We start from the raw sequence: 23,569 nt of genomic DNA on the forward strand, positions 1-23,569 counted from the left end.
CACAGATCTGGGGAAGGATACCAAAAACTTTCTGCAGCATTGAAGGTCCCCAAGAACACTGTGGCCTCCATAACCTTCCAGAAGGACAACCATCTCTGCAGTACTCCACCAATCAGGCCTTTATGGTAGAGTGGCCAGACGGAAGCAACTCCTCAGTAAAAGGCACATGCTAGCCCACTCTGAGTTTGCCAAAAGGCACCCAAACACTTTCAGACCATGAGAAACAAGATTCTCTGGTCTGAGGAAACCTAGATTGAACTCTTTGGCCTGAATGGCCAAGCGTCACGTCTGGAGGAAGCCTGGAACAATCCCTACGGTGAAGCATGGTGGTTGCAGCATCATGCTACCACCATTATTTATTTCACCTTTATTTAACCAGGTAGGCTAGTTGAGAACAAGTTCTCATATGCAACTGTGACCTGGCCAAGATAAAGTATAGCAGTTCGACACATACAACAACACAGAGTTACACATGGAATAAACAAAACACACAGTCAATAATACAGTAGAAAAAAAGAAAAGAAAAAGTCTATATACAGTGAGTGCAAATGAGGTAAGATAAGGGAGTTAAGGCAATAAATAGGCCATGGTGTCGAAGTAATTACAATATAGCAATTAAACACTGGAATGGTAGATGTGCAGAAGATGAATGTGCAAGTAGAGATACTGGGGTGCAAAGGAGCAAGATAAATAAATAAATACAGTATGGGGATGAGGTAGTTGGATGGGCTGTTTACAAATTGGCTATGTACAGGTGCAGTGATCTGTGAGCTGCTCTGACAGCTGGTGCTTAAAGCTAGTGAGGGAGATATGAGTCTCCAGCTTCAGAGATTTTTGTAGTTCGTTCCAGTCATTGGCAGCAGAGAACTGGAAGGAAAGGCGGCCAAAGGATGAATTGGCTTTGGGGGTGACCAGTGAAATATACCTGCTGGAGCGCGTGCTACGAGTGGGTGCTGCTATGGTGACCAGTGAGCTGAGATAACGCGGGGCTTTAGCAGCAGAGACTTGTAGATGACCTGGAGCCAGTGGGTTTGGCGACGAGAGTGAAGCGAGGGCCAGCCAACGAGAGCATACAGGCCGCAGTGGTGGGTAGTTGTCACATTCTGACCAGTAAAGGGGTTATTTGTTATTGTAGTTTGGTCAGGACGTGGCAGGGGGGTATTTGTTTTATGTGGTTCAGGGTTTGTTAGTATATGTGTTTATGTAGAGGGGTGTTTGGTTAGAGTATTCCGGGGTTTTGGGTTATGTTCTATTGCTTCGTATTCTAGGATCTATCTATGTTGTGTATTTCTTTGGGTTGGCCTGGTATGGCTCTCAATCAGGAACAGCTGTACATCATTGTTGCTGATTGAGAGTCATACTTAGGTAGCCTGTTTTCACCTGTCCCTTTGTGGGAAGTTGTTGTTGCATAGCTGTGTGTTTAGCCTGCAATCCTGTTCGTTCGATCGTTTTCTTGTTTTGTTTGTTCAGTGTTAAATAAAGTCACTATGAGCACTCAACCCGCTGCGCCTTGGTCCACTACGTACGACGACCGTTACAGTGGTATATGGGGCTTTGGTGACAAAACGGATGGCACTGTGATAGACTGCATCCAATTTGTTGAGTAGAGTGTTGGAGGCTATTTTATAAATGACATCGCCGAAGTCGAGGATCGGTAGGATGGTCAGTTTTACGAGGGTATGTTTGGCAGCATGAGTGAAGGATGCTTTGTTCCGAAATAGGAAGCCGATTCTAGATTTAATTTTGGATTGGAGATGCTTAACCTCTATGGGCTAGGTGGGATGCTTGTGTCCCACCTACTCAACAGCCAGTGTAATCCCGTGGCGCGATATTCAAATACCTTAGAAATGCTATTACTTCAATTTCTCAAACATATGACTATTTTACACCATTTTAAAGACAAGACTCTCGTTACTCTAACCACACTGTCCGATTTCAAAAAGGCTTTACAACGAAAGCAAAACATTAGATTATGTCAGCAGAGTACACAGCCAGAAATAATCAGACACCCATTTTTCAAGCTAGCATATAATGTCACATAAACCCAAACCACAGCTAAATGCAGCACTAACCTTTGATGATCTTCATCAGATGACACCCCTAGGACATTATGTTATACAATACATGCATGTTTTGTTCAATCAAGTTCATATTTATATCAAAAACCAGCTTTTTACATTAGCATGTGACTAGCATTCCCACCGAACACTTCCGGTGAATTTACTAAATTACTCACGATAAACGTTCACAAAAAACAATTATTTTAAGAATTATAGATACAGAACTCCTCTATGCACTCGCTATGTCCGATTTTAAAATAGCTTTTCGGTGAAAGCACATTTTGCAATATTCTAAGTAGATAGCCCAGCCATCACAGGCTAGCTATTTTGACACCAACCAAGTTTGGCACTCACCAAACTCCGATTTACTATTAGAAAAGTTTGATTACCTTTGGTGTTCTTCGTCAGAATGCACTCCCAGGACTTCTACTTCAATAACAAATGTTTGTTTGGTCCCAAATAATCCATAGTTATATCCAAATAGCGGCGTTTTGTTCGTGCGTTCAAGACACTATCTGAAGGGTAAATAAGGGTCATGCGCCCGACGCGTTTCGTGACAAAAAAATTCTAAATATTCCATTACCGTACTTCGAAGCATGTCAACCGCTGTTTAAAATCAATTTATATGCCATTTTTCTCATAAAAAAGCGATAATATTCCGACCGGGAAAGCGTGTTTACGTTCAGAGAGAGAGAAAATAAAAACATCTCGTGCCCTCATGTACGAGCCCCAGTCTGATGGTCCTCTGACCGGCCACTATCCAAACGCGCTAATGTGTTTCAGCCAGGGGCTGCCTCGATATCATTCAGCTTTTTCCCGGGTTCTGAGAGCCTATGGGAGCCGTAGGAAGTGTCACGTTACAGCAAAGATCCTCAGTCTTCAATAAACAGAGCCAAGAAGAACAAGAACTTGTCAGACAGGCCACTTCCTGTAAGGAATCTTCTCAGGTTTTTGCCTGCCATATGAGTTCTGTTATACTCACAGACACAATTCAAACAGTTTTAGAAACTTTAGGGTGTTTTCTATCCAAAGCCAATAATTATATGCATATTCTAGTTACTGGGCAGGAGTAGTAACCAGATTAAATCGGGTACGTTTTTTATCCGGCCGTGCAAATACTGCCCCCTATCCCCAACAGGTTATTGTGAGTCTGGAAGGAGAGTTTACAGTCTAACCAGACACCCAGGTATTTGTAGTTGTTCACGTATTCAAGTCAGAGCCGTCCAGAGTAGTGATGCTGTACGGGCGGGCATGTGCGGGCAGTGATCGGTTGAAGAGCATGCATTTAGTTTTACTTGCATTTAAGAGCAGTTGGAGGCCACGAAAGGAGAGTTGTATGGGATTGAAGCTCGTCTGGAGGTTAGTTAACACATTGTCCAACGAAGGGCCAGAAGTATACAGAATGGTGTCGTCTGCGTAGAGGTGGATCAGAGAATCACCAGCAGCAAGAGTGACATCATTGATGTATACAGAGAAGAAAGTCGGCCCGAGAATTGAACCCTGTGGCACCCCATAGAGACTGCCAGAGGTCCGGACAACAGGCCCTCCGATTTGACACACTGAACTCTATCTGATAAGTAGTTGGTGAACCAGGCGAGGCAGTCATTTGAGAAACCAAGGCTGTTCAGTCTGCCAATAGGAATGTGGTGATTGACAGAGTCGAAAGCCTTGGCCAGGTTGATGAATACGGCTGCACAGTAATGTCTCTTATCGATGGCGGTTATGTTATCATTTAGGACCTTGAGCGTGGCTGAGGTGCACACATGACCAGCTCTGAAACCAGATTGCATATCGGAGAAGGTATGGTGGGATTCGAAATGGTCAGTAATCTGTTTGTTAACTTGGCATTCGAAGACCTTAGAAAGGCAGGGTAGGATAGATATAGGTCTGTAGCAGTTTGGGTCTAGAGTGTCTCCCCCTTTGAAGACGGGGATGCCCGCTGCAGCTTTCCAATCTTTGGGAATCTCAGACGATACGAAATAGAGGTCGACCGATTAATAGGAATGGCCGATTAATTAGGGCCGAGTTCAAGTTTTCATAACAATCGGTAATCTGCATTTTTGGACACCGATCATGGCCAATTACATTGCACTCCACGAGGAGACTGCGTGGCAGGCTGACTACTTGTTATTCGAGTGCAGCAAGGAGCCAAGGTAAGGCGCTAGCTAGCATTAAACGTATCTTATAAAAAACAATCAATCTTAACATAATCACTGGTTAACTACACATGGTTGATTATATTACTAGTTTATCTAGCTTGTCCTGCATTGCATATAATCGATGCGGTGCCTGTTAATTTATCGTTGAATCATAGCCTACTTCGCCAAATGGGTGATTTAACAAGCGCATTCGCGAAAAAAGCACTGTTGTTGCACCAATGTGTACCTAACCATAAACATCAACGCCTTTCTTAAAATCAATACACAAGTATGTATTTTTAAACCTGCATATTTTGTTAATATTGCCTGCTAACATTAATTTCTTTTAACTAGGGAAATTGTGTAACTTCTCTTGCGTTCTGTGCAGCAGGGTCAGGGTATATGCAGCAGTTTGGGCCACCTGGCTAGTTGCGAACTGTGAAGCATATTCCTTCCTAAAAAAGACAGCCTACTTCGCCAAACGGGGGATGATTTAACAAAAGCGCATTTGCGGAAAAAGCATAATTGTTGCACGAATATACCTAACCATAAACATCAATGCCTTTCTTAAAATCAATACACAGAAGTATATATTTTTAAACCTGCATATTTAGTTAAAAGAAATTCATGTTAGCAGGCAATATTAAACCAGGGAAATTTTGTCACTTCTCTTGCGTTCATTGCACGCAGAGTCAGGGTATATGCAACAGTTTGGGCCGCCTGGCTCGTTGCGAACTAATTTGCCAGAATTTTACGTAATTATGACATAACATTGAAGGTTGTGCAATGTAACAGGAATATTTAGACTTATGGATGCCACCCGTTAGATAAAATACAGAACGGTTCCGTATTTCACTGATAGAATAAACGTTTTATTTTTTAAATGATAGTTTCCGGATTCGACCATATTAATGACCTAAGGCTCGTATTTCTGTGTGTTATTATGTTATAATTAAGTCTATGATTTGATATTTGATAGAGCAGTCTGACTGAGCAGTGGTAGGCAGCAGCAGGCTCGTAAGCATTCATTCAAACAACACTTTCGTGCGTTTGCCAGCAGCTCTTCGCAATGCTTCAAGCATTGCACTGTTTATGACTTCAAGCCTATCAACTCCCGAGATTAGGCTGGTGTAACCGATGTGAAATGGCTAGCTAGTTAGCGGGGTGCGCGCTAATAGCGTTTCAAACGTCACTCACTCTGAGACTTGGAGTAGTTGTTCCCCTTGCTCTGCAAGGGCCGCGGCTTTTGTGGAGTGATGGGTAACGATGCTTCGAGGGTGGCTGTTGTCGATGTGTTCCTGGTTCGAGCCCAGGTAGGGGCGAGGAGAAGGACGGAAGCTATACTGTTACACTGGCAATACTAAAGTGCCTATAAGAACATCCAATAGTCAAAGGTATATGAAATACAAATGGTATAGAGAGAAATAGTCCTATAATTCCTATAATAACCTCAACCTAAAACTTCTTACCTGGGAATATTGAAGACTCATGTTAAAAGGAACCACCAGCTTTCATAAGTTCTCATGTTCTGAAGGAACTTAAACGTTAGCTTTTTTACATGGTACATATTGCACTTTTACTTTCTTCTCCAACACTTTGTTTTTGCATTATTTAAACCAAATTGAACATGTTTCATTAATTATTTGAGGCTAAATTGATTTGATCGATGTATTATATTAAGTTAAAATAAGTGTTCATTCAGTATTGTTGTAATTGTCATTATTACAAATATATATATAAATAAATAAATACATTAAAAAAAAATCATCCGATTAATCGGTATCGGCTTTTTTGGTCCTCCAATAATCGGTATCGGCGTTGAAAAATCATTATCGGTCGTCCTCTAAATACGAAAGAGAGATTGAACAGGCTAGTGATAGGGGTTGCATCAATTTAGTCAGATAATTTTAGAAAGAGAGGGTCCAGATTGTCTAGCCCGGCTGATTTGTAGGGGTCCAGATTTTGCAGCTCTTTCAGAACATCAACCCACAACTGCAAGTGATTGTGAAGTTGCTCACTGAAGTTGTTTAAATTGTGTTAAAGGCTGTAACTTCACAATACTCCTGTGCACATTTTATTTTCGACTCCCTTATGCCAATGAATATTATAATGCATTTAATATCTTTGGCCCAGACACACCACCAACTCGTTGAAGGCACGCCCTGTCATCCCACTTCTAACACCAAAGTAGCCCAAGGGTCACACAAATCTGTGAAGTTTTTGCTTCCCAATTTCTACACCAAAATGTTGATAAGTCTACAAGTCGAAGGCTATGGTTGCTACTGTACTGTCAAATAATATGCACAACAGTTGTAACTTACCACTACAGTCGGCAGTCCACTGCTTTCCCAATCAGAACCATGGCAACAGAGTATTTTCTGCTGTCAAATGGTGTTTCTGTGGATGAATTTGGCAGAAAACATTTGAGAGAAGACAACATAACCTTGCTGGCTGAATCCTAAAGGGACTGCAGCTGGTTTCCAGTAGACTAAGGGTTAAGGGCTTTAAAACTGCCTTTATCATCCCCTGCCTTCAGCCAGCGCCTCACAAGGATAAAGCCTTGCAACAAAAAAACAAAAAAATCTTGACCCCTGTAAGTCAGTAAGTCAGCCAGTTGGAGGAGTAGACTGCCTGCGTAGTCCTTCCCTTGAGTCAAGCTCCAGAACTGTGGCAGTGGGTGTTTCCCTCTCTCCCCACTCCTCCGTTGCCTCTCCCGAATATTTCTCAATTTCATCTGTCGCTTACCTCTGTTGTCATGGTATAGCCTATTGTTTTGTGCTTCCCCAAGAGTACCTCTATGAAAGTAGGACATGCTCATTTGGAATGATGTTTTCTTTGGGAAGATGATAATGATGGAAACGGAGACTTCTGCAGTGTTTATGTACACCTGGCTGACTATGGAGGATGGTGGAAGCACTGTGTTTTGTTACCACATCATAGGCCCCACTGTAGTATCCTGATTTATCCCAGTTGGTTTCCTCTCAGGGCAGACCGTGCAGTGTGTGCAGTTCTCCAGAGGAAGATGTGAGGTGACAGAGGATCGAACCCCAGGCTCCCTGTTGCCCCTGGCTCCCCACAGCTGCTCTCTCTGTGCTCAACCAGTGCTACCTGCCCTGTCTGCCGCGGGATGTATGTAAGGCTTCGCTAACGGTGCTGCTGGTGCAAGGCTCTGCTTTACTTACCATTTTACTAAATCATTAACATGCACCTCACTCAGTTTGGCTCAGTTATAGGCTACATCCTTGGTAGTAGGCTATAGCCTAGCCTAACCAGAAGCAAGCACAGTCCGCTTTTACACTTTACATTTAAGTCATTTAGCAGACGCTCTTATCCAGAGCGACTTTTCACCTGGAGTGATATACTCCTGCCTCTTTTCGTAGGATTGGTTCCAGAAGGGAAAGGGGTTAATCCTCATACTCGTGGTAGATTTGTGCCTGACTGGATTAAACAGGAATAGGAGTGTTGGACAATACAGTAATCTCTCCAGGTATTTGTTAGAAATCGGGGTCCTCATCACATGGGTTTTTATCACAGCTGTAGATCAACATATGACTTAGGGTTTTCTGAATCATTTGTAGAAAACTATACAGGGACACAATGTTCAAATAGCCTTTGTGGCTTAAAATCACCCATGTTGGTTTTGTTTGCCATTGTTAACTATAGTGACCGGTCTTCGTTCTCCTGTCAGTTGAAGCCAACCTTTACAAAATAAATAGGCTAACTCATCCTAAACTAGTCCTCACATTGAAATGATTGGAAACCAGACTGCCATAGGGCTCACCAGCTTGTAGTCCTAAAACCTGGAAACCAGACTGCCATAGGGCTCACCAGCTTGTAGTCCTAAAACCTGCAAACAAGTTAACTCTGGTTCGTTCAGCCATTCCTTTGAGGAAAATTAATGGGGAAAGAATAGGGTTTTGGGATAAACTTAGAAAGTAAGGTCTGAGGTTGACACAGGCTTAGGAGATCTTATACATTTTATTCTATGGGATAATATCAGTCAGTTAACATGACCTTTATGAATTATGAAGCCTTTATTGTGCTTTATCTGCTTTTTTAAATTACATAAATGCTTCAAAATTCACAAAAAGTGTAGTTAGCTGATGAAGATGATCTCATAGAACAAAACGTGTCAGATCTCCTAAGCCTGTGTTTACCACAGACCTTATTTCCACCATTTAACCAAAACTCCATTCATTTGCCCATAGGCAACGAATCATGGCGTAGTTAGTGCCTACAAAAAAAAACGCCATTACCATTGCTCTCTATTGACAGGTGGATAAAGATAAAGCACATGGGGTTGTAGAGGTCATTGAAAGTGTGACTTTTCTCCACTTCTCATGTGAAATCTCTAAAGCTGCTTCTCCTTCTCTGATCCCTCCTCTGGAGGGGTGGTCAGATAGGCTTAGTATATTGACTGAGGTTACCAAGGGCACTGCTTAATTAAATTGGAATGTGCATTGCCTTGGTCTGCACTGCAGTGTACATGTACTCTGTAGAATAGGACAGGGGTTTTCAAACTTTTTGGGATAGCAAATTCATAACACAGCTCAAGTAAAAAAATTCAATACATTTAGAAAAAGCATGCGATAAGTTTTACTATGACTTCGGCAGTCCATGGCTTGACAAACCAAGTCGCAGGGCCTCGGTAGGAACATTTTAAGAGCCCGCCTCTTGGCATTGGAGAGAAAGACATGCATATTTCAAGCTAATTTCCTGCAATTCTACAGATTTTGCCATGAGGCAGAGAGAAAACTTAGCAGTTTTAAAGTTTAAATTATAGTGCATTTATGTTTAAAAAAAATAAAACTATACAAGAAGTATTGAGTTGAAAAAGGAATAATTGGTGGAGGACTGCGGTGGATACCTGTCACAGTTGTCGTAGTGATGAGACCAAAACGCAGCAGGTATGTGTATGTTCATCTTGACGTTTAATGAATTCAAAATGAACACCAAAAGAACTAACGATCAACAAGACAGTCTGGCAAGGCACAAGACTAAACACAGAACAATCTCCCACAAATGACAAACACACCCTAATATATGGGACTCTCAATCAAAGGCAAATAGACAACACCTGCCTTCAACTGAGAGTCCCAACCCCAATTAACCAAACATAGAAACAGACACACTAGACTAAACATAGAATACATGAAAATCAAACAGTGCCCAAAAACCCCGGAATACTTAAATCAAAAGCCCTTCTAGAAAAACACCACCCCGAACCACATAAAACAAATACCCTCTGCCACGTCCTGACCAAACTACAATGACAATTAACCCTTATACTGGCCAGGACGTGACAATACCAATACCCCTGTGAGCATCCCAGGCCCATGATGTTGCCCAGGGTTAAAAACATAAATTGTAGATTCATAATATTACATTGTATTGTATTACACCCTCTAAATTTATTCCACGGATCCCTTGTCCAAAATTTGCTTATTCTGTTGTTGTTAGTAATATTCATTAAAAAAAATGTTTTAAATACAAATATTTTGAGAACCCCTTGAATAGGCTACTTGGCTAATCATTCCATGGCATGGTAATGTCATGTTGGTTAAATCATGTTCTTTTAATTTTTTTTAAATCTTGATTTACTGTTGACAATGTTGACTGGTAACTAAGGCACTTAAACTATTCAGAGAGTGCTCGCTGAGAGAGAAGAGTAGTTGCACCCTTTCCTTTGTGGAAGAGTGTGTTCATATCTCTGTGTTTGAGAGGATGTCAGGTTCCTGAAAGCACCCACCACAACCGAACCCATCACATTCAATAAACCTTGGTTTGTGGAAGGAGATCAGGGGATTTCCTCCACTGTAATGAAGTCGCGCATTCATGTTTTTGAGAAGGCAAGGTATAAATGTGTATGACCGTGATTGTCACTCTGAGAAACATATCTGAATTCACTACATCGGCCGTCTGTTCCTATCATCATCAAATGAAGCCAGTTGGCTTCTCCGAGGTAGAGCTGAAGCCTTGTTGTGGGGACTGTCAGCTAGTCAGACGGTGCTCATCAAGAGGAACTGTTGACGTTTTGTGTTGTGGTGTGTTGCTTTTAACTCCTTCAACCGGAACACTTACAGAATGACAAACTAGCTCTGTGTGGGAAATCTCTAGGACTTGGCTATTTGTTTCTCATTGTGGGTTATTGAAAAGACTTGTCTCTCTGTGGCTGTCTTGTCTGTCAGTTATGTTTAGCACCATATTAATAGCAAAGACTTTTGCCTCTGTTTTTTGTTGTTCAGACATGGCTAACTGAAGGATCTGCTAATCGGAAGTCAGTCAGGGACCAAATTGGCTTTTGTCACAGTACTAGGGCTGGCACAATTACTGTGTAACCGTGTATCCCCAGGGTTCCCAAACTTTTTCACGCAGGTCCCCCTTCCAGCTTTGATGAACATCCTGCCCCAATTTCCTGCAATTCTACACATTTTGTCATAGGGTGCAGAGAAAATGTTGCAGTTTTAAAGCACATTTTCTTGCAATTCTATACATTTTACAATGCCTAATGTGTATTCATGTGATATTTGATTGACTCAACAAAATCTATGGGCTAAAAAACTAGCTACATTTTTTTTGCTGACATGGGCTAGTTTATCTGGAAATTTAATGATGTATTACCCAATTTCAAAATGGCACCTTATGCATTCTACTATTACAACTTTCAAGAGTTGAACACCGGACTGAGTTCCTTTAAAGAAGTTTGGGAACCACTGGTGTAACCGACAGTTATGGATGAAGACTGTCATGAAAATAAAATAACCATTCTATTATTTATTTATATTTTTGGGCGAACTAACACCTGAACTGAAGACGGGACCGCCGGGCATTCATGCAGTTCAGTCCATTTCTGTTGTACTTTTGTATACTTTTTAGCCAGTAGTTCTGAAAGTAGCGCTCCTGAGACAAAAGTGGTCCCCAAAAATTGCGTACTACGTCACATATGTGCCGATATGTGCACCACGTCATTGCTCTCTCGCTCTGCTGTGTGTGCATCTTGCTAGCTGTCACTCAAATGGCGAGGGGCTGAAGCTAGAACTCAAATTGCCAGGGGCTGGCCCACGAGGGGGAAAATGTAGGGAAAATGGCACAGCACAGGTTCCAGAAAAAAATCACAGTAATTCTGCTCATAGATTATGCATGTATGAACTACACAGTGACACATCCAGCCCAAAGTGGGAGATAGTGAGCTCCTCGTAGCTTAGAACCAGACACGAACAGTCATGTGGAGCTCCTACAGCAAACCAGCAAACAGCAACAATGTCATACTCTTTTGGACCAGACAGCATCAGATAGACGGCCTACACAATGCTGTTTCGCTCGCTCGGATGCTTTCTCCAGTGAGATACATTCAGCCTCTTGCGAATTGACGGAAAATTATAAAACACAGACAGACAAAAGATATATAAAATAATTTGTTTATATGGTAGATTTTTAGGTGAACCCTGACTTCCCATGGCATCCATGCATACACGCCACTGGTTCAGGCAGATACTAATTGGAGCGCTCACTATTAGTAAACGTTTCTAGTATATTTTGTAGTATCTTTGTCTTGTTATAGCACATGATGCACTTCGGGACCAAAAAACCCATGTTTCTGGGTATAAGCCTATCACCAGAAACATGGTTTCTTTGGTCCGTAGCTACATCATTTTCCTTCTCTATTTAGCATCAGGGGCTCAGGCACCATATCAGCAATGTACTGTAATTAATAGGCTCGGAGGCATAACATTTATGGATTTGCTTTCCTCTTGGTCATCTTGGTTCTTGCTTGCATCTTGTTTCTTGCAATCTTCTTCATATACCAATGTGTCTGTCTGTCTGTCTGTCGCTGGCTGTACATTGTGCAACGAGAGGAGCATCCTGTCTGTCTATGGCCTTGCGGTCAGAAATTATGGGACACCATCCCAACGTCAGATTCCGCTGAGATTCTGAAACACAAGTCGCGGATCGTTCTGTCGCCCTGTAGTCTGTTGCCTTTTTTACCCCTCACGTTCTCTGTTGTCAGACAGCACTGGATAGAGTAACATGCAGTGGCAGTGTAATTGACTGCAGAGATATAGTTTCAGAAGCAATTTCTCCCCTCCTCAGCCCCAGCCCAATCTCCTCACAGTGTGACTACCAGCCCTGCTCAGTTAGCTGTGTGACAGCTGAACTCAACAGCCACAGAAATAGCTTCTCACCAGGCTGATCAATTCAGGTCCGTTTGAATCACTGATTATTGTCTCTCCCGTCTTCATAGTAATAGAATACTTTTTATTTGCCCTTTGGCGGACAGGCCTAGTGGTTTAATATCGTGCAACAGACATTGATATTCATCTGTCTGTGTGTCCATTACCTTGGCTATTTCAATCCTCATCCACTTTTTAGCTATCTTCAGTTTGCATCATTTTTGTCTTTCTGCCCCTGTTACACTGTAGGTGCATACAAACGTCTGCTATCTGTGTGTAGTGAATGGGTGTGTGCCTTTTTGAGTGTGTGCATGTGTCAGTGGTGGTATTTTCCTCTCCTCGCGGCTGGTTTTCCGTGCGATCAATACTCTGCAGTGGAGGCTTGTAGTCTGCACTTTGTTAATCCTCCCAGGTCTGCCTGGGACTGCGAGGTGTGTGTGTGTGTGTGTGTGTGTGTGTGTGTGTGTGTGTGTGTGTGTGTGTGTGTGTGTGTGTGTTTGTGTGTGTGGATTTACATTGCGCCCCAGCCAACAAACGCCACACTTATCAATATCCTCACCTCTGTTCAGAAATGATACACTCTTCCTGCTGCTCCCCCAACGTCCTCATTGATTTCTAAGAAAAAGGGGGTTGTCTGTTAAGTTAGCTAACATTCTCTCTTTTGTTAAAAATAGGTCCGTGACGGTTCGAGATTTTTGGATGATGGTATTGGCCAGCCAAATGACGGTGGTCTCTGCTCATTTTCTCCCCTCCTCCGCTCCTGACCGCATGTGCCGCCATAGAAATAAAACGGGTGTCCCCATTCAAGTCAATTATGGTATAATGGATGGAGTGTACCCATAGGAGCAAAGCAGGAAGTAAAAGCAAGAATTGTACCCATCATTATGTGTTGTGATTTCTTGATTCAACTCAACTGACATTACAAAAAATACATTCCATTGCATGAGCAACAATAGTTAACATCATTTGAATGAACATTCTACATTCCAGCAAGGAGCAACAAAGTTTATCACGTTAAGCGTCCATGTTACCGCAGAAACGGACTGAACCGCACAAATGCCCCGCTGTCCTGTCTTCAGTCAGCTGTTCGTTGATGGTTATGACGGTTAATTTATTTACATGACGGTCTTCATCCATAACCGTCGTTTACACGATTATACGGTAATTATGCCAGCGGTAGTTAAAAATATATTTGTATTTTGGAACTTTATTGAATTTATTGCTGTTGACATGAATGTGTAGCTCCATGTTCATTAGGAGACGTTAGAAAGAAAACACCACAATTTGCACGGAAGCCTGTTATGTCTGATTCAGTCTTGTCACATGGCCCCAGGCCTCTCTAATTTGGTCAATCACATCAGTTGGTTAAACTGGGATTTATCCTACTGAAATGTCTGCATTACATTGCCTGGAGTCTGAATCCTCCTTGTATTTTAGCCTTCATCTTCAGCAGTCGTACGGTGGGTAATTTCTCTCCGCTTCAAATTGCTCAGAACAACAATTGTTCAGAGTCAACTTAATTTCCAAGGCTACTGTACCTGATCAGTTTCCATGGCAGCCAATAAACGTGCTCTCCCTTCCTCACTATTTATAGAGAGAATGCATTGATGCTACTGCTCCTGTTGAAATACCAGCATCCATGCAGCATGCATCCATGTGATTGGAGGAGAAGAGGAGAGGAGGAGGAAAAGTGCATGATAGGCAGGTGGAAGAACGGCAATTTCATCAGGGAGGGTGTGTTACTCACCTGCCTGCTCCACACTTTAACAAAGAGAACAATAGACAGAGTCTAGAGAGCTGGCTGGATATTAGAGCAGAGCAGACAGGTCCGCTTGCTAACTGCATTAGCTTGAAAAGTACTTTCTCAGTTCCGGCCTCTTTGATAAAACCACTTCAAATGGGGTAATTTTGCGTTGTGTGTGTGAGTGTGGTGGGGCTAGGACTAATTGTCTTGGTAAATACATACTGTTTTCTACTGTTGAATTAGAAATAAATGGGATGGAATTTAAAACCTTATACAAGCCGGTACCTTAGAATATGTTTTTTTGTGTGAATGACGTTCCTTAGGTAGAGTGACAGTATGCAAAGCATAGCCTACAACTTCTGTTTGACGGCACATCAATCTTTGAACTTACTGCATACGGTCCCATATTTAATGTGGAGCTTAGCAAGATGCCATATCAAAGCAGTGTTTTCATAGAGCTGGCCCTCCTCCATTCTGCTGTGCTTGACACAACTTCATCTCCACAGTCCACTTGCCTGTGATATGGAAGAATGCCCATGGAAGCTTTTTACTCTTCCACCATGTTAAAAATAGAAATGGAAGCACTCCCAGTTAATAATTTTTTTAATACTTTTTTCTCCTATCTACCTGCACTGTCATTGTAAACAGACTCATTTTGCTTTGATTGAAACAGAATGTGCTTGGAGCCAAGTAAGATGGATTTCCATCTCAACGCCCCAGTCCTTTACGAAGCTGGTAAACCGAGTCACTCATTCACACAATATAAAGTATTAGGTTGGATCTTAATTAGCCTAGGCTTAGATCTTTAAACATAGGCTATTTGATGTGCAGGAAAGGGAGTGGTGCTATTGTATTTCATTCAAGCCCAAAGAGATCATACCCGGGCTGTGATTTATCAGGGAGGGATATTTCTCTTCTCTCATCTGCATGTAGATGAGATGAGAGCGTTAGCGAGGGATCATTGATAAAAAAATCTAAAGGAATAAAAGGAAGGGCAGCAGCCAGGATTGAGCCGTGGGGATAAAATGAATGCAGACAGATGGAGTAATACTGTAGGTAGATAGAAAATAAACCGTTGTTATGCATTAGATTCTCTCCCCGACCGACACAATGACGAACCAGTTCGCGTGGTTTCATATGATTGTAATTGAAATGGAGTTAAGACGCAGATTAAATGAAGGTCATTTAGGATCCCTCACTTTAAGTTAATTCATGTGCTAACGATATTGCCCAATGTCTTATAGGTGTTATACTTAAGATCTTCAAGTCTATTTTCTCGTCAAGGCCTGTACTGACTGCCAAACAGTTAATCCACAACGAAGACTAGTCTAGTTTTATGTGCCCGTAAGCCATCAGCGTATTCCTTCAGGATGTCAGGATTGTTGAGCTAAGACGTGTGTGTGAACCTAACTCATTGTAACTGTGGAAGAAGACGACATAAGCCTATAGTGAGACCGTGATTATGTCAGCTAACATACTTGCAGCCTCCAGTGTGAGTGAGTGCTATAGGTAGCTGAGCCATGCTATAGGGCTGCACTTGAGTTGACTTAATAACAGCGGGTTGGTTAGGTAGCTTGTATCTCTCCGTGCACAGCAACGCATCAATAATGCACAGGTCAATTTGCAAGTGAAGCAAGTTAACCAATAACGGAGGTGCATAAAGATGGCAGCACCCATGCACTAATCACAAATTCCGTTTCGGCATGTTGTACATTGTTCTTCGTTACTATTTTGTTTGGTATGGGCATTAACACAGTATATTTGATCCCAAATGTAGCTTCAAGACGTAGCTTCAAGACGATTCAATTTTGAAAAAACTAAAAAGTAGATTGTGCTGATTTATTCACATGTCATGCGCCGTAGTTTAAAAACTCTGGATAGTGCTAAAACAATGATGTCATATCTGAATTCTGCCATCTTTATGCACGTTCGCCATTGGAGTGCGTGCTGGGCAGCCAGCATGGGGACAGATGGTGACTGACAGGTTCTGTGGGCTATGCATGCAGAGGGTTGGGTGGGTGGGGGGGGGGCTCAAAACCAGCGGGGGACACACAGCCCAAACATTGTCTGAAAACTGTTTTATTAGTATCTGATTAGGCTAGAAGTGGTAGTAGGCTAAATGACGTGTGTGTGCGGATGTGTGTGTGATATAGTCCTATGACGTGTGTATAAGACTAAGCCAGGGTTGCCCAACTGCCGGCCCATGGGTGGTTTTATTTGCCCCCCCCAAAAAAAATTTAAGCTAAAAATGTAAACAAGGTTAGAAATCATGTTTTAGTCAAACGTTATCTGTTTGAGGTTCTTGTCATCAATTTGCAGTCTACAAATGATTTCTAATTATGTTCTGGCCCCCTGACTATCCTGCTGTAGGTTAAGTGCATGTGTGTGGAACCAAGTGATAAAGAGCAGTGCAACAGATGAGTCTGAGGTTTGAGCTAAAGGCTGTGTCTTGTCAGTCTAGCTGTTGTGTTGCCTGAAAGGCAGCTTGCTGCAGCACTCTGGACCTCATTACTGGGAGTGGCGGCTCTCAGATCCTCCTCGCTCTTTGCTGCAGCCGGCGGAGCCACACTGACATAAGCAGGCATAAAATTAACACCCACCAAATGCAGGTAGATTTATGTATTGGCAGGTAATAATGTCTATTTCACCAGCTACGTTGGTGGGTGGTCAATTTGCAGGGCTCTACAGTGCAAGCGTTACATTTGCTAATAAAAATAGTCAAAAGTCAAGTATGAGCACATGGTAGGGTTAGAAAAATGCTGCAGTAGCTGTTTTCAAAGTATTTCTGATGTTTTATTTCATAGCTGCTAATTGCACAAAGAAATACAAATCCTATACAATATCCAACCTTGCACAGCAACACTGCCTGGCAGGAGAGCTGTGTGCAATGAGTTAAGTGCTGATATAGATTCATTTTTGGAGGCGCTGCGCACAGGCCTAAAAGTTGGTCTAATTTACTCAAAAGTCTACAAAGTCAGACTTTGTCCTTGTGTTTCTTGGCTATTTAAATTGTTTTGTTCATAAGCTCGGTTGTTTTTCAACGTTAGTTTGAGTCAGCTGCTTTGACTGAAAGCGAAGAGATGTCAGAACCTCCCACCCTTAAAGGGGCAAGCTGAACATTTTGTCTCTGATATTTTGGTTAAAAGATTCAGGTCACAAAAGATTAAGCAATATACCACATTACTAATATATTTTTTGTTTTAGAAACATTACAAAGCATGGTCATCTGTTTGTGTTTTTTAACTTAATGGTGAAAAAATGTTTTGTCTGGTAAAAAAAAAAAAATCTGAGTGGCGGGTTGTCACGGCTGTTCGAAGGAGCGGACCAAGATGCAGCGTTTTCGTAGTTCCACATATTTATTTAAACGTGAAACTTAATGCAATACATAAATAACTTGAAAATAGGAAAACAAACCGTGACGCAGAGAAGAAAACACACTACTCAAAAGATAAACCACAATGAGAAAAACCCCTACTTAAATAGGATCTCTAATCAGAGGCAATGAGGATCAGCTGCCTCCAATTAGAGATCAACCCCAAACAATCCCAACATAGAAATAGACAAACTAGAACCTAAACATAGATAAACCAAAAACACCCCCGTCACACCCTGCCCTACTATAGAAAATTACAGTATAATTACTATAGAAAACACCCCCCTCCCCCCCAAAGGTGCTGACTCCGAATGCAAACAAAAACCCAACAAAAACTCAACAAAACAACCTAAAACACAAAGGGAGGGTAGGGTGGGTGACATGTCTATGGCGGCGGCTCTGGTTCCGGGCATAGTACCCCCACCGCCCGCTGATCCCCCCCCCCCCCCCCCCCCCCCGCTTCTGTATGTCCGGAGGAACCAGACCATGGATCATCGCCGGAGGCTTCAGAACGCCAACCGCCGCTGAAGACTCAGGGCTAAAGGCCGCCGCTGAAGACACTGGGCTGCAGAGCGTCGCTGAGGAGCATCGCTGGAGGCTCCGGGCTGAGGAGCGTCGCTGGAGGCTCCGGGCCATGGGTCATCCGGGCCATGGGTCATCACTGGAGGCTCCGGGCCATGGGTCATCCCTACAAGCTCCGGGCCATGGATCATCACTGGAGGCTCCGGGCCATGGGTCATCCCTACAAGCGCCGGGCCATGGGTCGTCACTGGAGGCTCCGGGCCATGGGTCATCCCTACAAGCTCCGGGCCATGGATCATCACAGGAGGCTTCGAGCCTTGGATCATCCCTACGGGCTCCGGGCCATGGATCATCACTGGAGGCTTCATGCCATGGATTATCGCTGGAGACGTCGGACCATTGACCATCATTAGAGGCTTCCTTCGGGGCGCTGGAACTGGTCTCACCGGACTGGGGAGACGTACTTCGAACCGCGTGCTCACAGCAGGCACCGGCCTTACCGGGCTATGGTGACGCACTGGAGGTCTGCTACGTGGGACTGGTATAGGAGGCGCCAGGCTAGTCACACACACCTTCAAGCCAGTGCGGGGAGCAGGAACAGGACGTACTGGGCTCTGGTGACGCACTGGAGGTCTGCTACGTGGGACTGGTATAGGAGGCGCCAGGCTAGTCACACACACCTTCAAGCCAGTGCGGGTTGCAGGAACAGGACGTCCTGGGCTATGGTGACGCACTGGAAGTCTGCTACATGGGGCTGGTATAGGAGGCGCCAGGCTAGTCACACACCTTCAGGCTAGTGCGGGGAGCAGGAACAGGACGTACTGGGCTATGGTGGCGCACTGGAGGTAGAGTGCGCGGAGCAGGCACAGGGTACACTGGGTCTTGGAGGCGCACTGTAGGTCTGGAGCGCACGGCCTGCACAACCCGTCCTGGCTGGATGGTCACTGTAGCCCGGCACGGGCGGAGCGCTGGCACAGGGCGAATTGGGCTGTGCTGGGGAATGAGGGCTGCCGTGCGTAGAGCAGGCGCAGGATAAATTGGGCCGAGGAGACGCACTGGCGGCCAGATGCACTGAGCAGGCACACTCCTTCCTGGCTGAGTGCCAACTCTAGCATGGCAACGCTGCGGAGCCCGTATCGACCGCACTGTGCGTGCATATGGGCGATACAGTGCGCATTTCCGTATAGCTCGGTGCTTTCCTCGTCACTCGCTCCCCACGGTAAGCACGGGGAGTTGGCTCAGGTCTCCATCCTGACTTAGCAAACCTCCCCGTATGCCCCCCCTGCCTCTCGCACTTGCCTTTCGGTGCATATAACGCCTCGTAGTATCGTCGCTCTGCCTTCGCTGCCTCAAGTTCCTTTTTCGGTTGGCGATGCTCCCCAGCCTGACTCCAGGGTCCTTTCCCATCCAGGATTTCTTCCCAAGTCAATTTCTCCTGCTGCTCCATTCCACGCTGCTTGGTCCTTTGTTGGTGGGTTATTCTGTCACGGCTGTTCGAAGGAGCGGACCAAGATGCAGCGTTTTCGTAGTTCCACATATTTATTAAAAGTGAAACTGAATGCAATACACTGAAATACAAAACAACAAACCGTGACGCAGAGAGGACAACACACTACTCAAAAGACAATAAACCACAATGAGACAAACCCCTACTTAAATAGGATCTCTAATCAGAGGCAATGAGGATCAGCTGCCTCCAATTAGAGATCAACCCCAAACAATCCCAACATAGAAATAGACAAACTAGAACCTAAACATAGAAATAGAAAACATAGATAAACCAAAAACACCCCCTGTCACGCCCTGCCCTACACTACTATAGAAAATTACATCTTACTAGGGTCAGGACGTGACACGGGTAGATTTTTTTAATCTATGGTACCTGCCACAGTGGCTGGTGGACCAAAAAGTTGGACACAAGTCAAACAAACACCAGTGGAATGAATGTAGAATCAGCTCCGAAATGGAAATGAAGGACAGGGGCCTCAATCCTTATGGGGTCATTAGGATAGTTGGTTTTGGGCCTGGGTTTGGTCAGGCAGGGTCATTGTGCCTCAGCTGATCTGCTAATGCTTAAAGACTCTTAATGCTTCTAGACTCGTAATGCTTCTTATGCCTGGTATGGGCCTGCTGATAAAGGTTACCGGTAAATCAAGTTCTTAATATGTTTCGGCTGTAGTCCTAGGGACTTCACAAATTTGAGACAGTTGACAAATCACATTTCACATGCGGTTTTGTAGGCCCAATGATGCTCTGCAGCTCCTTGCTCACTGTGGTGACTAAAAAGGGTGAGATATTGAAATGACTGATGCATCCCACTGGACACATACCTCAATTCAACATCTATTTCACATTGGTTCAACATCATTTCATTGAAATTAGATGAAAACTGCATTTATTCAACCGGTGTGTGCCCAGTGGGATATCACTTTGCTATATTGAAAATGTGCAAGGCTGCCTTTGAGTTTCTTCCATTTTCGCACACTTTCATCATAGTGAATTGTTGCCAGTTATGTCGTTTTTATTTATAACAAATAGGCCTAACACTTTGTAGTCCAGACACGCACCAAGTGTCTAACTGCAAAATGTAATCCCCATTTAGGTCTCCCTGCTGTCACAAACAAGGTAGCCTCCCTCCGCCTCTTTTGGCAACCTCTCTGATGTCTGAGGTCCGGTCAGTCATACGTTACGTCTGATATCTTCCCATCTCTTTATTTTCTTCCTCTTCCACCTGTCTAAGCTGTCCACGGAATGACATGACTGACTCTCTCTCTATTTCTCTCCCTCTCTCTCTCCCTCTCTCTCCCTCCCTGTCTTTCTCCGACAGGATGAGAGTTCAGTGAGCAGTGAGGACTTTGATATGACCGACCCCACATGGATATCAGCTGATCACGGCCCTGCTTCCAACCTGAGTCCCCCGAACCACGGAGAGAGAATGCACAGCCCTCAGAACTCGCACATTAAGGAGGAGGACGGTAAGAAAGAGCTACTACTGCTGCTTTCTCTCTCTCCTCTGATCTCCCTTCTCTCTCTCTCTTTGATTGAAATGAAATTCCTCATTGGTATGGTTTGTGGGGGAAACGGGGAGGATTTCCAATGTCACTTCTCACACAGTCAGTCAGTGTGTAAGTTAGGCTGGGAGAGAGCAGGCTTTTTGGACTGTGATGTGAGTTGAGTGGAAGGCCAGGGTGAGGCAAGAGAAGATGTTGGAATACATTTAGATCAAGCGAGCCTCACCCTGCTGCCCTGCTCTCTCTGCTTCCGGTGTGGGGGAAGGGCTACTATTCCCACACCAGGGAGGAAGGGTGTGAACGGAGGGGGTTGGATGTTATGGATAGAGCTGGGGAAAGAGGGGCAGGGAGCCTGGTCAGGTCCTCTAGACCAGCTACAGAAGGCCTCAGGAGACGGGTAAAGCCACCACCACCACCTGAATGGTGTTACCCTTGAACTCTGTGTAGAGTCATGACAAAGGGTCGACGTATTCTAATACACACTCTGTAGCATCCAAGTATGAGTGGTACTGAGCAGAGAAACATTTTCCCCTTAATACGAGTACGAGTGTGTTTTACTATGCACCATAATGCCTTTCCATGGCTCCATTTTTCAGTGGGCTGTAGAGATGCTTGGCTGTCGTGGGTGACGAAGCGTTGCCTGCTGCAGCTGCAGCTGCCAGGTAAATGTGCAGAGGTAATCTTCCCGGAGAGAGCCATCATTACATGTCCGCTCGTGGCAAGCAGCAGCAGATGGGCCCTGGGAGCAGCATCGCACCCGGCGGATGGATGCACCGCCGAAAATAAGCTAATAAATCAAATCGTTAACAGGGGAGAACACTGCCATCCGTGCTCTCTCCTTCTCTAACTCTTTAGCAGACAAATATTGTCGACATCATATCGGCTATTCTTATATGCAAAGTCGAAACATCTATACAGAAATGGTTTGTTGTTAGCTAGCCATTTGTGTTGTAGCCTATTCGTTTTGTCAGTGCATTTAGGGAAACTTTTTCTGGCTGGGGATATGAAGTGTTAACAGACAATCTTGACTTGCTAACCATGTGACTGTGAATGATTTACCGGAGGGAGTAAACCTTGCTCCTCAGCCACACTAGCTGCTTATTTGAATGGACTGGCTCCTCTCCCTCCATCCATCCCATTTGTCTGCTCTCCGAGGTGGGATTCATGTCTCCCCTAAGAGGGTCTGGGTTGGGGAAGGGGGGGGACACATTTTGACTCGGAGGGCTGTGCCTTGTTCCAAGAGGGCCCCAAGAGGTTCTCAGGCCCTGTGGTTAAGCGTGGCTATGATTTCACCGGGGCTCCAAAGGGAACCAAGAGGGGCTCCTGATGCACTGACTTCCCGAGCCTGAGAAGCTCCTCAGGCAGCTGGCTGAGCTGTGGACTGGCCACTCGAGGCGCTTTTACTGGAGATGTCATTGGGCGAGTCTGTGACAATAATATTTACTACTCTGTAGTACCTTAGACACTCCGTCCCTCCGTCCCTTCTTAGTAAAAATGCTTTTCTCCTCCAAGTACTCCCATTGTTTCTGCTGCTGCAGAACCAAGAACGTCCATTACAAGTGATTTAGGAAGTTAGTTTGTTTCTGTGTGTGTTTCCTGCTTTAGACTTAGCGCTAAAATAACAGAGCACAACTGTACTTGTTTAGCTAGCTACTGTGATTTCCCACACTGAAGTAAAGCACTGTACCATATAGGGATTGTGGTGGGAAACACTGCTATATGAGGACAGGGAACCAGGACTACATGGTCCATGTCTTGTGTGTAGTACTAGGGCTAGCTTTGAGCACACACACACACACACACACACACACACACACACACACACACACACACACACACACACACACACACACACACACACACACAATACGAGGCTAAACTGGCTGTAGGCTTTAGGAACCATCAGACTGGCTGAGTCATTTCCCTACATTTCTCATGACCGTACAGTGTTTACGTCCCTGCTTCCCCGCCTGGACTAGAGGCAGAGAGAGAGAGAGCAGAGCAGAGAATTACCAATACAATGCTGCAGCCTCTAGGCCAGTGGCACACATGATAACCTAATGTGTTTGAAGTCATGGAAAGTAGGCCAGTTGAAAATGACAGGAGGATTTTGATCCTCCTCCCCCCAGAGCTAAGCGATCGAGGTCAACTGTTCCAACAAAAGACATAGATGAGAATAGCAATGCTGGATTATCTAATAGTCAGCGTAATGAACTGAGGAGGCCCGGTGGCAAAATATACTTGATGTATGGATGGCTGGAATATGGGTAGTGTTGTTAGGTAATGAACCCCCGCTGCTCCAAAACACTCTTAATTGGACAATACCTAATAAGTCCTAGCCAGTACTTATAAGCACCACAGACTCCTTACAGTATTGGATAGTCTAACAGAACAGCAGTTATCACTGAGAAAATTACATGATAACATATGTACTGTACTGTGCCAACCAGAGAAATTCCTTGAACAAATTAGCACATTTTGATTGATTGATGAAGTTTACAAGGTAATGGCTTAATGTTATGTGTAATGAACAGTGATTTGAACTCAAGT

At 44.1% G+C, this 23,569-nt stretch overlaps 1 protein-coding gene across 5 annotated transcripts in view; it reads left to right on the top strand.

Moving 5' to 3' along the window:
* Positions 1-23,569, top strand: part of LOC106572251 (nucleolar protein 4-like) — a 134,982-nt gene that overhangs the window by 64,112 nt on the left and 47,301 nt on the right. For 4 of the 5 annotated variants that reach the window (XM_014146289.3, XM_014146288.3, XM_082962030.1 and 1 more), the window contains one exon: positions 20,836-20,983. In XM_014146289.3, coding sequence (XP_014001764.1) covers positions 20,836-20,983 — 148 coding nt within the window. Of the gene's footprint in view, positions 1-7,183; positions 7,328-20,835; positions 20,984-23,569 lie in introns of all 5 variants that reach the window. The other variant, XM_082962032.1, reaches the window with a different exon arrangement.

This window comes from Salmo salar, chromosome 15 (genome assembly GCF_965601325.2).
Source record: "Salmo salar chromosome 15, fSalSal1, whole genome shotgun sequence".
NCBI classification, from domain to species: Eukaryota; Metazoa; Chordata; class Actinopteri; order Salmoniformes; family Salmonidae; genus Salmo; species Salmo salar.